The sequence below is a fragment of the Nannobrachium achirus genome (genome assembly GCF_963921795.1).
Source record: "Nannobrachium achirus genome assembly, chromosome: 10".
Classification (NCBI taxonomy): Eukaryota; Metazoa; Chordata; class Actinopteri; order Myctophiformes; family Myctophidae; genus Nannobrachium; species Nannobrachium achirus.
The window spans coordinates 33275225-33291171 of NC_137819.1; the positions used below are offsets into that span (position 1 = coordinate 33275225).

At 41.4% G+C, this 15947-nt stretch overlaps 1 protein-coding gene across 1 annotated transcript in view; it reads left to right on the forward strand.

The window, feature by feature from the left end:
• The window catches only part of LOC308292535 (V-type proton ATPase subunit C 1-A-like), a 15399-nt gene extending 125 nt beyond the window's left edge, over positions 1–15274 (forward strand). Inside the window, exons 1-13 of the mRNA XM_080734897.1 lie at positions 1–14; positions 1850–2035; positions 2464–2531; positions 3455–3540; positions 3967–4061; positions 5277–5368; positions 7741–7839; positions 8675–8743; positions 12139–12231; positions 13006–13099; positions 13539–13636; positions 13897–14020; positions 14859–15274. The exon at positions 1–14 is cut by the window's left edge and continues 125 nt beyond it. Of these exons, the coding sequence (XP_080591023.1) occupies positions 1904–2035; positions 2464–2531; positions 3455–3540; positions 3967–4061; positions 5277–5368; positions 7741–7839; positions 8675–8743; positions 12139–12231; positions 13006–13099; positions 13539–13636; positions 13897–14020; positions 14859–14957 (1149 nt within the window). The 5' untranslated portion in view covers positions 1–14; positions 1850–1903 and the 3' untranslated portion in view covers positions 14958–15274. The remainder of the gene's footprint in view (positions 15–1849; positions 2036–2463; positions 2532–3454; positions 3541–3966; positions 4062–5276; positions 5369–7740; positions 7840–8674; positions 8744–12138; positions 12232–13005; positions 13100–13538; positions 13637–13896; positions 14021–14858) is intronic.
• The last annotated feature ends 673 nt before the right edge of the window (positions 15275–15947 follow it).

Sequence of the window (15947 nt, forward strand, 5' to 3'; positions counted from 1 at the left end):
GCTTGAACGCTTTGGTAAGTGTAATAATTAAATACATACAACGGTGTCGTGACAACCTGAGACTGCATTGCTAGCAGGCTAATGTCAGTAGTGATATCCTATGGTAGTGGGGTCTAATGCTGTAATGTCAGAGAAACATGTATTTATTTAACATACTCACAATGAGTTATTGGTTCTGAAGTGTTTTTGAGCACACAGTTCACATGATATCCAATCACTTGACTAGATTGATCTGATTCTGACCTCTAGTGATACAAATTCTCGGGCACTTCTAAAGTGTTCACATGAATGTGAATAACTCGTCAGTCGTCACTCGTGACTGTTGATTGGAACACAATCTGGATTTAGACCAAAAAGAGGAAGGTTTTCTTTCCTTTATTTTGCAACATGACACTGATTATTCCAGGGGTGTAATGCTACTTTCCTCTATGTCTAATAGTTTGCTTTAGTTTTATGATAATGTTTGTGTTGGGCAAGTTTACAAATGGTTAAGTTTAGGTTAATGGATATATTGGATAATGGTTGTTGTGTTTGGACATTATTAGGTTATAGACGCGTATGTTTAGGTATAGCCTAATGTTATAAATGGTTGTGTTTTTACATTAGGTTAGATTTGGTTAAGTTTAGTTACAAGTAGGCCTGTAATTTCATCATTATTTTTAGGGGCAAGGCCACTTGGCCTTTGGGGTTGTGCATTTTCTGAGGGCTCAAAGGCCAAATGCCAGGGCAGGAAGGCCATCAAATAAAACAATATTTTAGTCCATTGAAATCATTAATTGAATTTAAGGGTTTCATTTAATATGTAGAATATCTGCTGTGAAATAAATGGGTATTTACAATCTGATTGCTCAGCCCTGCACAAATTAAAGATACTGAATTGGTTTATAAATGGGGACTCAACAAAAAAGAAAGACACTGGTGTCTACATATTGACAAGACAGAGACAGAGGAGAAAGTAGCACAGTCAGCTGCTGCATGGGGCATTAAGGCCACTGTGGCCTCAGGGCATGCCATTTTTGGAGGGGCACAAGGCCAAACTGAGGGGCAACAACGGCCATGGCCTTCTTGGCCTCCCTAAAATTCCTGCCCTGGTTGCAAGGTTATATTTTACAATCACGGAGGGCAGTTACACAATGTTAGTACAGTATAGAGAGGCAGTGTAAAGCTGTAAGATAGCGGACACCGGTTTTACCTGCTGATTTTGCTACTCACTGCTCCCCAGACTGTTGGTGCCAAGGTTTCCAACATATCCCAGCAGCAACTGGGGGCGCAGACCTGATCATCTTCTATATCTATAAGAATGCATTATTCCTGTGATTGATTCAAAGGAGTAAGAGATTACACTGTCCTTGCACTGAAGGAAATTAACGAATGAATGAATTCTTTCAAGTATTTTTGTGTGGTTTTCTGTCTTTCCCAATTGACCTCGTCACCTAGAATAGATTAGAATGTACAGATGATCTATATTCTGATAGGACTCATTGCTATTGTGTTTGTTCAGTAACAGGAGAAGCCCGGCCTCTCCAGCTCTTTAGTAAACAGAAAATGCATCTTCAGGTTGGGATACCAATTTTATCCATTCAGGGGAGAAAACTCACAGGATAAACAAGTGAAATTGGAAGTGACCCCACCTGAAAATGAGAACAGGACCCGTTACTGAACAAACACACTTACTATATAGCAAAGATTACTATCAGAATATAGAGCTTTGACCTTTTATCAAAACACTTTTTGTTTTGTTAAAATATCATTTACACTACCTTTTTTAAAAGTGGTACATTGGTTGAGCTACCAGGGTGCCCCAGTAGCATCCTATCGAATAAATGATCCCTTTCTCTCTTTGCCTAAGTGAATTCTCTGTATCCGTGAGCCGGTGGACTACTGTACCTCTCTGGTAGCAACCATGGCTGAATTCTGGTTGATCTCGGCGCCGGGGGAGAAGACGTGCCAGCAGACCTGGGACAAGATGATGGTGGCCACCACGCGTACCAACAACCTCTCCACCAACAGCAAGTTCAACATCCCGGATCTCAAGGTCACCATGCTGCACTGCATGTGTTTGTGTCTGTCTATATGTCTGTATCGCAATAAATCGCAATATCGAATCGCAACAATCGTGGTATTTAACCTAGATGATAAAGTACGTACAAAATCATACCTAGCATTCAATGTTATTCTGAGGGGCAGGGTTTGAGTTGTGCTTACAAGAGCTCCGATTAGGGCTGTCGACTGAGATCAAAATGTTGCATTTCGGTCTTAGAAATTGGCTGATCATATTCCATTCAACCCTCAAGGCTGGTTGAAAAGGCTAGAAAGAATAAATACAATACAAAGTCAAACAAGAGTACTTATCAAACAAGTTTTCAGTTTGGGATGGGCTTTGGCAAACACTGCAGGTGTTGTGGTGTCAATACTTATGAGCGCTGTTTTAATTGAATTGTTCTATGTTCTGTCTGACAACAGGTTGGAACGCTAGATGTCTTGGTGGGCCTGTCTGACGAGCTGGCGAAATTGGACGGTTTTGTGGAGGGGTAAAGTGTATTTCTACAACTAGGACCAATCCCTTATTAGTATCTGATATTTGATGATTTAAATAAAAAAATATATTTATTAGGAAGTTAAATGACACTAACCTTTGTGTCCCCTGCATTTTGGCAACCACAGCAGTATGGTTTAGTCAAGTGGTGACAGCAAAGAGGCTCCCTAGTTCAGTTATGTGAGGAATGCATATCACATTCTAGCACTAGTATCATGAAGGCTGCTGCTGTCACCATGTGCCTCTTTTCCTCATCACTTGGCCATTAACCACTTCCAAGGGCGTCACAAGGGGGGGAAAGTGGGACTGAGTTACTAGGGCCCAAGGTGGAGGGGCCTGGAATTATTTTATACTTTAGCTATTGAAAAATAGCAGATCTACAAGCTAACAGCCTGGCACAGAGTGCCGTGCTGCGAGCTTTTAGATCTGCAATTTTTTTAAAGTCGTGAAAATGTGTGAAAATCTTTGAATATATGTATTTTTTTAAGCGAACATTTGTAACTCAAATTTTGCTTCTGGGGGGTCCCTGGAACTACATATTTAGAGACGGGGATCCGTGGCCAAATACATATAATTTTGGGGGTCCTTCACATGAAAACGTTTGAGCACCACTGACATAGAAACATAGGTTTTTCAAAAAACCTTAGAAGGATTTGAAATATTCAAAGACTTTCACACATTTTCATGATTTTTCAAAAACAGCAGATCTACAAGCTCACAGCGTGGCACCGAGTGCATATAGCAGGTCCACAACCTCACAATGTGTTGCATCATGACATGATGTGAGCTTGTAGATCTGACGTTATTGCTATTTCTTTTTTAAATGCGACATTCCGATAATGACGCTCAAAATAAGGAGGCCTGGTTGAAAGCGGTTAAGTCATGCCTCTTAACTATAATTATTTGGGGGCTTTCTAGTGTTGTGAAGAAGGTGGCCCAGTACATGGCTGATGTTCTGGAAGACAGCAGAGACAAAGTCCAGGAGAACCTACTGGCCAACGGAGGTAATTATATTATGAATAATAATTATATTTATTTGTGTTGGACTTTTGAGTGTGTGTGCAAAAAACAATGTTGTTAATAGAAGCCATAAAAAAACTAACACAACCAAAATAAACTAGTGACTCATAACTATAATAAAAATTCAAATAAACATTGACATTCACTCCAGTCTGCCAACGTATTCCAGCAACTGAGGGCACAGACCTGATCTTGCATCAGAATGCATGAGATCATACTGTCCTCGTTGTACTGAAGGAGATGATTGAATGTATCCTAGAATCTAGATTTGAAAGGCTACAATACATACTTTACAAGGGTCACAAGAAATATCATATGGGGTGGCAACTGAAACTGTATTTAGTTGTAATAAATTGGTTGAGCTGTGAGAAATGCTTAAAGTATTTTTGTGTGGTTTCTGTCTTTCCCAGTTGACCTGGTCACCTATGTCACCAGATTCCAGTGGGACATGGCCAAGTATCCCATCAAACAGTCCCTGAAAAACATCTCTGAGATCATTTCCAAGGTAGACTATAGTGGAATGTTAACTGGTTGAATAATCTATATGGATTTACGTACAGCCCAGGGACGTGCTGGGCCCCTGATTCAGCCCGGGAAAAAAGAGTTGTAGAGGCCCTCATTGCGCGCTACAGAGAGAGATCTCTCTCTATAGCGCTGCTGCTACTCAAAGATTTGCCATTTCAGATCATGACAAGTGACAAGCCAGTGGGCCAATTACATGAGTTATATTTCGTCGTTGTCGGGTGGAAACCTTGTATGTCCGAAACCGTTTGTTTTGTATTTATCATTTAAAAAAAATTGAACGAAGGCCGACATTTATTTATTTTTTTTCCCTAATGGCCGGCCTGGACCGGCCGGGAATGAACCAGCCGTTCGGGAGTTGTCTCGCTTTTCCCAATGGCCAGCACGTCCCTGGTATAGCCCCTCCAAAGCACGCCACTTAACAATGTGCATTACATTCACTCACTGCGGCACTGACTCACAAGGTAGAGTTGCCGTCTTGGAATCAGAAGGTTCACGGTTTGATCCCCGGCCACTCCTGTCGAAATGTCCTTGAGCAAGACAATGAAAACCTCACTGCTTCCGATGAGCAGGTCGGTGCCTTGAATGCAATTACAAAATTACAAAAAGCACTTTGGATGAATGCACCATTTACCATTGACATACTGAGGGAGGTGTGTGAAAGATATCCGATAATGACTCTGTACACACCAGCCTGCTCGTTGGGGTGCAGTCTGGAGTTCAATGTCTACTATCTTGCTCAAGGATACTTTGACATTGTGATGCCAGGGGGAACAGAGATCGAACAGGGAACCTTTTGATTCCCAGTCAACCGCATTGCCACATTATATGACATTTTAAGCTTTGAGCTAAATAGAGGTTAGTATTCTATTTCTTAGAGGTGCTTAAGTGTCCTTGCATCTCTATTTAATTCAGTATAGTGAATTCATTTGTAAAAATGTGAGAGCCGTGGGGACACATTTTAATTTAGATAACAATGGAACATTATTTCAAGTAATGATAACTTTGATATTTTATTTTAGATTTCCGGAGTTGCTCCAGAAAGTGCATTTGGCCCAGACTTTTAAAATGTTACATTATCTCAGCAGAAGATATACAACTGTATATTTCATACACTGGGAGTCTTTTGCCTGTGGAAGTGCTCTGTGGTTAGCCAACCATATTAGCCAACCCTGAGCTCTTATTGCTTGTGTTGTAGCAAGTGACTCAGATAGACAACGACCTGAAGGCAAGAGCGTCCGCCTACAACAACCTGAAGGGCAACCTGCAAAACCTGGAGAGGAAGAATGCGTGAGTAAAGATGAATTTGTTGTCCGTAGTATGAGAGTTGCTGTGGTGTTGCTTGCCTAAAGATTTTCTAGCTGACAAAGCATCGGGACACAATGTTTCATATCAACTAAGGGGGTCTTTATACCAGGACGATTGGAAACGCTGCCGGTCTCGTTTTGGGTTTATTACCCAAAAAACGTCGCGTTTACACCTGGTTGTTGGTTCGTTTTTCTGTGTTTATACGACAAGTTGACAACGCATGAATTCAAGCAAAATGTGTCATGTTCCCAGCCTACATAGGCCTATACTGTGTATTTACCCTTCAACTATAAAATATATATTGTTTTTAATGAGACATGCTTTGTAATTAGGCTATGCTCCCAAATCCATATTATTATCTTCTGTTCGCATATTCAATGAGTCCCGCAAAAGGAGGTTTTTAGCGAGGTGAAGTGAAACACCAACAAAAGTCACCTGGAAGATGAAGTTCGGAACATTTATAGCCTATGGAGCATATTTCTGGACATTATCTACGGGGATGGGCTATATAAAGTGAGTTCTGTCTTCTATCTGCAACACAGAAGTAGACCTATAACGCAACATGCTGCGAGGCAGCGAACGCAGTAGCCTACAGAGGCACATATGGGTATGGTAGTCTACCATACCTTGATTACAAGGGGAAATAATAAAATGTACTTCTTAAAATAAATTCATCATGCCTGTTGCTAAGTATTGGCAACATGACTGGTGTATTGCATGCATGCGCCTTCACACGTGCAAGACAACAGCCATGTTGCCATACCTTTGCATTTGCAGAACTGACGCTGCTGGCGGCCAGCAGCGCCGGAGGAGGAGGAGGAGGAATTTCTTTCTTTTTTTTTGTGACATTATGAGCGAGTGGCCTATTCGTGGACTCTGACTGGACAGTAAAAGTTAGGAGCGATAGGAGGACGTTTTTTTTTGTGATATGAGCAGTTTCTTTTATCTGTCTGTCTGTCTGTCAGCATATTCATTACTCGTGTGAGTAGCCTAATTGCAAAGCATCTGGATAAGTCACAATAATTACCTTGAGTGCGCTGCATCTGTGACGTGATGTAGTCCACATTTTGAAGAATTAATCCAGTTTTTAGGTAAAAACAAGGGGAATGCATTATTGCCTGGAATACCATAAATGTTACATGATAAAGTGTACAGTTTACAGCTCCTCGCTGTCAATCAGAACAGCGCACGGCTGCACTGCAAGTGGATGGATCGGCACATGAAGGCAGAGAGGGACGCACAACTATGGGCTTTAATAATCATTAAATGGTCGGTCTCTTGGAAACTCGGAAATAAATGGATTTAATAATTAGTTGGCTGAGAATGGAATACTGGTTTAAAGTAACTTTGATGAGAGGAGAGCTGTTGGTAGCCTAGTGGGCTTGCGACTCCTGTCAAACGAGCTGTATAGTAGCCAGCTGCGCTAAATACTAAATTGATCGGACCTACATAATCTTTACGTCTTTTGCTGGCAGTTGTAATTGATTGGTTTGGAGAAGGATTCCAATTGTAGGCTATAAACATTTTTAAAAGGCTTTCATATAGGCTAGCCTACTCCTGATATTTTCCAAATGAGGTTTGGGCTAATAGATCACTATGTGTTCAGTTTTGGCTATTTTCTGGGTTTTAATTAGGCCTACAACAACACAAATAATAATAATACATTTTCGGTTAGTATGACAGACTGACACTGTATGCAGCAGGGGAGGGGGAGCAGGGGGCTATGACATCATCGCACTCTCCCTCGCCGCCGATTTCCTATATTACACCGGTGCGAAACCAATGCGAAACCGCAGAAATGCACTTTCAGAGCCGTAATTCCGAAAAGTATCGGTTAGGGTCATGAAACCGCGTCTCCGTGTGTCAAAATGGCCGAATCAATAGTAAAAACTATCGTCTACAAAAAAATCGACCTCATGTAATGACCCCCTAACATACACTTGGTCATTAATCGGCCATTAAGGTTCATTCCTCCATTAACATTATGTAGTTCTTGAAAGGCCACTCAATGGCTAACCTGTAGCGCATTGGAGCCACCTTCTGTAGGTTTTGACATACTGTAACTGTCAGAAGTTTTGTCTGAAGGTGAGAATTGTGCTCTTGATTTTTTGTTTAAACCCAACTGAAAGACTGCATTGCTACCTATCGTCTTATTACGCTGTTCCTGTTTTTTCGTGAATCCGGATGCTGTATGTACTATGTATTGTTAAAAAGAAGGAAAGAAATGCAACAAATAACATTTTAGTGCTTATAATTATGTGTTTTTCTTTGGTTATTTTATTCATCATCCAAGAGGTATATTTTGTATGTCCCTGAAGTTCTGAATGTGTGTGGTATTATCATATGCACTGTAGGGGGAGCCTGCTGACCAGGAGTCTGGCTGACATAGTGAAGAAAGACGATTTTGTTCTTGACTCGGAGTACCTGATTACTATGATTGTGGTCGTCCCAAAGTAAGTGCTCCACATTGGACTCTGCAGGTCACCTTCAATCATACCTTTATTATGTTTGGCACGTTTCATATAGGAAGAAACCCCCCAATACAGTACAAAAATAACATTTAAGACATGGGTCTTCAACGTTTTCAGGCCAAGGACCCCTTAGTTGAGAGAGACAGAGATGAAGCAAGGACCCCCACAACCTTCTCATAGATTCCATATAGTTTTGTTTGACAGCCCAATCATCAGTGGATTTTGGATTGATGTCAATTTGTGTTTTCAGATATTTGACCACTTGAGCCGTCATTACCTAATAAACTTGACCTTTTAATCTGTACTTAATCTGCTCTTTTTCCTCTCTACACCAAACCTCTTTGCCGACTGTGAGGCATTGTGAGATTGTAGATCGGCTATTTTTGGCTACAGTTCTCAGAATATGGACACTAGGGTTCAAGTTGTCAATATAAAAAGGATTGAAAGATTTGGAGGACCCCCTGTAGTAACTGAGGACCCTAGGGGTCCCCGACCCCCTGTTGAAGACCCCTGATTTAAGAAATAACACACTTTTGCTGTGTAAATGATACATACACAAGAATTACAATATGAGTTGATTAAGATTCTCCAAATGTATTATTTTCTCTATAATAACAACTGACTGAAAATGTAACTACTAGACAAAGCATGAATTAGGGTAGATTGAAAACGTTATAAGGGCTGACCTGAACCTTCACACATGTCATGTCTACCTGTTGGAATAGCTTTATTTAGTGGTCAGTTATTGTGATATCAATGTAATTTCTTCCAATGTTTCTCTGTATCTAGTTCACATATTTTTCTCCATTGTGAACAGGATAGGCTACACTGACTGGCAGAAGACGTATGAAACCCTGTCTGAGATGGTGGTACCACGCTCCACAAAGTACGTTTTAGCACTTACATTCAATAGACGAGATTAGATTTCTAGGCTTGTGCCGATACACGATGATATTGTGTTTTGAGTCAATACACTATCATTGTCTATCGATCGTCTCTGCCTGGCTTATAAGCCTTATATGCCGGCTTAATACATTATAATTGCCCTCTATAACTAACATTTAACATTGAAAACACCTTAAATATTGAATTTAGCCTAGAAATAGTTAATCTTTGTGATTCGTCCATGGTGCAGCCCTATGGGAATGTATAGAATGCATGTGCTAATACCACCGTTTTAAATGTTGTTTGCACCATTTCACAATAAAGTATAAAATATATATATATATATATATATACTAATTGAAAAAGAAATCAATACAATAATCACTAAGAAAATAGTCGATAGTTGCTTCCTTAAAATGAATATTTTACTAGCTTCATGGACCAAATCTAATCTAACACTAGAATACCTTGTTTAGAGGTCCATTTCGGACCAGCTCCCTCTCTTTTTATTAATTGCAGCATCTCACTGGCAGGCACGGTGTGATGCGGTAACCTAGCAACCTTTGTTGACAGAAAATATAAGATGCCCTTCACTGAAGTGACCTGGAGAGGTGAAAATGCACATCCGCTGTACCAAAACAGAGATTGTTGCCAACGAGGATTTGTTTTGTATTATGAGACTATATATTATGTATTAAGTGCTTCCGAGCAGTTATTTTTGTTATTCAAAGATCTGCTTTTATGATAATTGGCAGACATCTTGTTTATTGAGGAGATATGGGAATCTAGACTCCTTCATGAATTGTAGTCCTATAAGTGCTATTTTCTTGCCATTTTTGGTTGATCAAAAAGGAGTGAAATTTTTATGTTTCACAATTATTTAATCATGAAATCAAGCACACACAATCGTACACAAGGGCAACGCATCTTTGCAATCATCATTAGAGGCACAATAAATACCACTTGTCCTTGCCCGTTAGAACATAATGTGCAACAAATTGTGTGCAGCAGGTTATGGGGTGTGCACAGTATAAGAGGGATTGAATGTAGGAGTTTCAGAAGTAATGTTGGAGAACCTAGATGTATCAGTGATGTCAGTCATCTCCAAATTTGGGCACTGTTTCAGCATGGGGTTGTTACCATGGCAACAGTATCAGTGACGTCAGTTATCTCCAAATTTGGGCACTGTTTGTATCGTGATTTCGTTTTATTAGTAGGACTAGACAGCGTCTAGTCGGCGCCCTGGCCAACTCGGAAACAATGTAAATAGGGGATGAATGCCCCGCCTTTTAATGCAAACCCCATTATACCTGTTGTCATAGGATCTGTTTTGACCATCTGTTTGCATGTGTCCATTTATGCCCATATATGGGGATATCTGTCTGTCTACGTCCATTTTATGTCCATATACAGTATGGAGATCTCTGTAGGACCTGTTTTGACCATCTGTTTTCCTGTGTCCATTTATGCCCATATATGGAGTTATCTGTCTGTCTGCGTACATTTTATGCCCATATATGGAGATCTCTGTAGGACCTGTATTGACCATCTGTTTGCCTGTGTCCATTTATGCTCATATATGGAGATCTCTGTACCTTTCTGTCTGCATCCATTTCATGCCCATATATGGAGATCTCTGTATCTGTTTGTCTGTGTCCCTTTATGCCCATTATGGAGATCTCTGTATCTGTCTGTGCATCCGACTGTGTTGCAGACACAGTGCTGGTTCCCCCTTTAATGCAAACCCCATTATACCTGTTGTCATAGGACCCGTTTTGACCATCTGTTTGCCTGTGTCCATTTATGCCCATATATGGAGATATCTGTATCTGTCTTTTTGCGTCCATTTTATGCCCATATATGGAGATCTTTGACCATCTGTTTTCCTGTGTCCATTTATGCTCATATATGGAGATATCCGTATCTGTCTGTCTGCATCCATTTTATGCCCATAAATGGAGATCTATGCAGACACAGTGCCGGTTCCGGAAAACCCTGATGTCAGACATCAGAATCCGAACCTGTCGTGCTGGTTCCAGAAAATCGTGTATCGGATCGGGTCGAGGCCAGGCACTGCACTACCTGCAGCGGCGTGGAACGTGCGTGCCGAATTTGAAATAGGGAATGAATGCCCCACCCTTTAATGCAAACCCCATTATACCTGTTGTCATAAGAGCCGTTTTGACCATATGTTTGCCTGTGTCCTTTTATGCCCATATAGGAACATCAGAATACGTAACCATGGCATTTTTTGTTGACTCGTGGTGTACGTGATCTCAGAGCCTTTTATGAAGTGATGTCACAATGAGTCAGCGCTTGCGCCGATTTCCTCCGGAACAGCCTGATGTCAACAATCAGCTCCGCATAAGGAGATTCCGAACGCGCCGGTTTCGGAAAACCGCGAGTCGGGTCGGGTCGAGGCCCGGCACTGCACTCCGCGCGGCGTCGGGGAACGCACGTGCCGAATCTGAAGCCGGTGGGACGAACGGTTCTCGAGATACGCGGATTACAAACAGACAGACACGCAGACAGACAGAGATTTGTCGCATTTATAGATAGATGATATACAATTTGACCAAAAGATGCGCCACCAATAAGCACGCAAAAAAACAGCCTTTTCCACTGGATGCCAAATTCACCCATAATAATTGTAATCATGCACGCCCATGCACAGATCAGCAGCCATTATGTTTTCTTCAAGTGTAAACAAATATGGCTGCCATGTTTGATCGCGATCAAGCCTAGTAGATAGAAGGAAGTTAAAACATTTTTTTTCTTTCTTTTTTTAATGCAAAAACAGCCTGAAACTCGGGCATGGCAGCGGCAAACAACGGGAATAACTCAGAAACTCAGACAATTTTTAAAGCGTGTATTACCTAGAAAAGTGCTACTGTATTTAAAGGGGCACTCCACCACTTTTCAACCTATCTTCATATAATAGGTCCTCACTAATGTTCATGATAAAATATCTAAATCTTTTTCTACCCAGTTTGGGTCTCATAGGAGAGCTGTGGGTGGGTCAAATCCTTCCTACCGGTGACATCATCAATGGGAAATGCAAGCTAATAGAAACTGCAGGCTTTCTATTCCTGAAAAAGTTGCAATGTTAAAGTGGAAGCCATTGTTCTCGTGATAATAAAAAAATATATATATTTTTTCAAAAATATATATATCTTTTTTTTTTGTCAAACGATGATGTCACCGGTAGGAAGGATTTGACAGCTCTCCTATGAGACCCAGACTGAATAGAAAAAATGTGTGCTATTTTATTATGAACATTAGTGAGGACCTATTATATGAAGACAGGTTGAAAAGTGGTGAACTACTCCTTTAAGTCAGATTTCTATTATTATCTCCAACTCTCCAACTGATGTCCTGGTGTGTCCTCCTCCATAGCCTGCTGTTTGAGGACCACGACAGTGGCCTGTTCAGTGTCACCCTCTTCAGGAAGGCCATCGACGACTTCAAACACAAAGCCAGGGAAAACAAGTAAACCAGCACGCTTTCCCTTGAGCATTCATGTGTTGATGATGTGTAGATTCCACCTCTAAAGGGATTTGTTTATGTGTTGTTTATTCATTTATTTTTTGGCTCTCTATCCCCATTCAATTACAGGCATGTTTTGGCCTAACAATTGAACCAGCCAATCATAATCATGCTTACAGCCGCTCCAGTCAGCATGATGTAGGGATCCATCTGCTTGTGCATCTCTTTACAGTGTGTGGGTGTGCGTTAGGGCATTCACGAATAGTGATTTTTAGTATTCGAATTATTCGACCTTAAAGTATTCGAATAGTCGACTATTCGACCGGACTGGACAAACTTTCAAATATTAAGTAAGCGAGAGGCGAACATTGTGAAAATAGCCGATCTACATGCTCACAACGCCTCGCGTTGAGAAGCGTTGTGAGCATGTAGATCTGCTATTTTCACAATATGTATCTGTGGAACCGACTCACATTAAATGTAATAGACTACAATTTCAAGTGCTTTTCAGGGTGCTTTTCAGGGACTTCCTATCTAGCCAAGCTTTATAAACCATGAAGAAATATATATATTTTTTAAAGACAAAACAATAATAGAAAAAATAAGCGAATATTCGACTTCGGTGAACAACGTGACTTTGATATTCGAATATTTGATGAATGCCCTAGTGTGCGTGTGTGCATGCGTGCGTGCGTGCGTGCGTGCGTGCGTGCGTGCGTGCGTGCGTCGCTTTTGAATGATGGGTGGCCTCTCTCCTGTTTGTGCCGTGTTTGCCAGGTTTACAGTGCGTGACTTTCAATACAATGAGGAGGAGATGAAGGCAGACAAAGAGGAGATGACGCGTCTGTCCACGGACAAGAAGAAACAGTTTGTATGTCTTTTCAAACCACAATGTTGGGGGGGGGGGGGGGGGTTTCACCACAAAGGAAATGTGTAATTCAGCAGACTCTATACACGGCTTTCAGTTAATGGCCCCAGATGCTGGCTGCATGAGCTCTGCATTTCAGGGGCATTTGCGCTGCGAACAGGGTTTGGGTTTGCATATTTAATTGCAACAAGTGGCTCCTCTTTCAAAAGGACTTGTATTTTATTTCCAGGGCTGGGACTTTAACAGATTAATTTCGATTAATTAAGTGGCCTTAAACACTAGGCCATCTTCGCCCTTAACTATTGAATTGTTTAGAATTTTTCTGTAATCTCACCAATAATGACATGCCCAATATAAGGACGCCAGGTTGAAAGTGGTTAACTCTTTGGCGTCATGCTCATTCAAAACGTGTCCCCTTAAAATCCAAATTTCTTTCACATAGGGGCCCTTGGTACGATGGCTGAAAGTGAACTTCAGCGAGGCCTTCATCGCATGGATCCACATCAAAGCCCTGCGAGTATTTGTGGAGTCAGTCTTAAGGTGAGGAAGACTACCTCCTACACTTGTTTGTGCAAGCTGCCAGTAGGCTACATATTATCTCCACTAATTTGTTTCCACATTCACAATATATTATATTTTGACTTACATTTTATAATGGAAGTCAATCAGGCTGGAGTCATAAGTCATAGAAAACTGATGTCACAGGCTGGTCACGTGAAGTCCCAGATCCACATTGTGGCTCCCATGTTGACCCTGAGATCCACATGATGTTGATCCACTTTCATATTCCTCGATTGTAGATATGGTCTTCCAGTCAACTTCCAGGCCATGTTGTGTCAGCCCAACAAGAAGAACATGAAGAAGTTGCGGGAGGTTCTGTATGACCTCTACAAACACCTGGACAGCAGCGCTGCCATCATCGACGTGAGTCTCCTCCTTGCACTTCTCACTTCCTCATGATGCCACTTCGTGGCTCCGTGGGCTCCCTGGCGGGTTACGGTCATCATTGGTAAAACAACGGTTGAAAATGACCAATCTATAAGCACACAATGTGATGCCACGCGTTAAAGGGGTCATGACATCAACATTTTTTTAAATGTGTGGCTTTTTTCATGTTTTCTGACCTCGATTACACCCAAAATTCTTTACATTCAACATTCAGTGTTTTTTCTGTAATCTGTAGTTTTTGGAATAATTAGGCTCAGAAAAGTGGGTTAATTTGCCTCTGGACGTACGCATCATCATCCAGGGGAGGATGTGGTTGTAGGTGAGGGTGAACGCAACAACTGAACTGGTAAATGGTAATGGTGCATTGGAACGATACAAACACAGTGGAAAGTAACATCAATGGCGATTTTCCAGAGGAAAATGAACTCACTTTTCTGAGCCTAATTATTCAAAAAACTACAGATTACAGAAAAACCACTGAATGTTGAATGTTCCGTTTTTGGGGTGTGATTGAGGTCAGGAAACATGAAAAAAGCCACAAAAATATCTCTATATATTTTTTTGATGTCACAAGACCTTTAAAGCTCATTTATCAGCTGTTTTGAAAATAGCTCAAGAAAAGGTTTGTGGTTAATTTGGTTAACCCATTCAGGCCGGGAACACATTTTGCTGTTTGGGAGGGGCTTACAGTACATGTACAGTATGTAGCAACATATTTGTTTTGTAGGCTAATTTCTGATTTAGCCCTATTTAAAATAGATCAATAGTTAATATTTTTTTGTCGTTAAATGGTTTATTGCTGTTTGGTCCGCAGGCGGCTATGGACATCCCAGGTCTGAATCTGAGCCAGCAGGAGTATTACCCCTACGTTTACTACAAGATTGACTGCAACCTGCTGGACTTCAAGCTCTAAGACACCCCTCCCCACCCCCAAACATCTGTCCTACCCACGGAAACTCACCCCCAGGCATCCATTCTACCCATGGAAACCCACTCTGTCCACCAGAGGCAGCATTCTGACACGACACAAACAAGCTACCAGCTTTCATTGTTTACATTTATTCTTTTCCTGCTTTCCGTCTCCCAATCTCTCTCTCTCTCTATCGCAGAGGTCTTCAACAGGGGGTCCGGGACCCCTAGGGGGTCCTCACAGTTACTAGAGGGGGTCCTCCAAATCTTCCAATCCTTTTTATATTTACAACTTGAACCCTATTGTCCATATTCTGAGAACTGTAGCCAAAAATAGCAGATCTACAAGCTCACAACGCTTCGCGCTGTGAGGCGTTGTGAGCTTGTAGATCTGCTATTTTCGGCAAAGAGGTTTGGTGTAGAGGGGAAAAAAGAGCAGACTAAGTACAGAGTGAAAGGTCAAGTTTATTAGATAATGACTGCTCGAGTGGTTAAATATCTGAAAACACAAATTATCACAAATCCAAAATACACTGATGATGCTGTCAAACGATGAAACTATATGGAATCTATGAAAAGGCGTTGTGGGGGTCCCTGCTTCATCTCTCTCTCAACTAAGGGGTCCTCGGCCCGAAAACGTTGAAGACCCCTGCTCTATTGCTCTCTCTCTCTCTTTCTACCTCTCTGTTCTTTGTAACATTCCTTTATACATAGTTATGGCCCATATTCATGAAGATATGGCATATGGGGAACAGAATCGCTGTTTACCGGTAGACTGAGTTCATCTTTTTCTCCCCAATTTAGTTGTTAGGCCAATTCTCCCCCCATGTGTATAGTCCCTTTCATGTCAATCCCTATAACGTTTGATCTTCTTACAACCCTGTATCTTCTCTGATGGAGTCGCCAACCACTTCTTTTCACCCGACGGCGAAGAGTTTAACTGGCAGGGCATACCATGTACACAGGAATAAACTATCCCTCGCTAGTGCAGGGA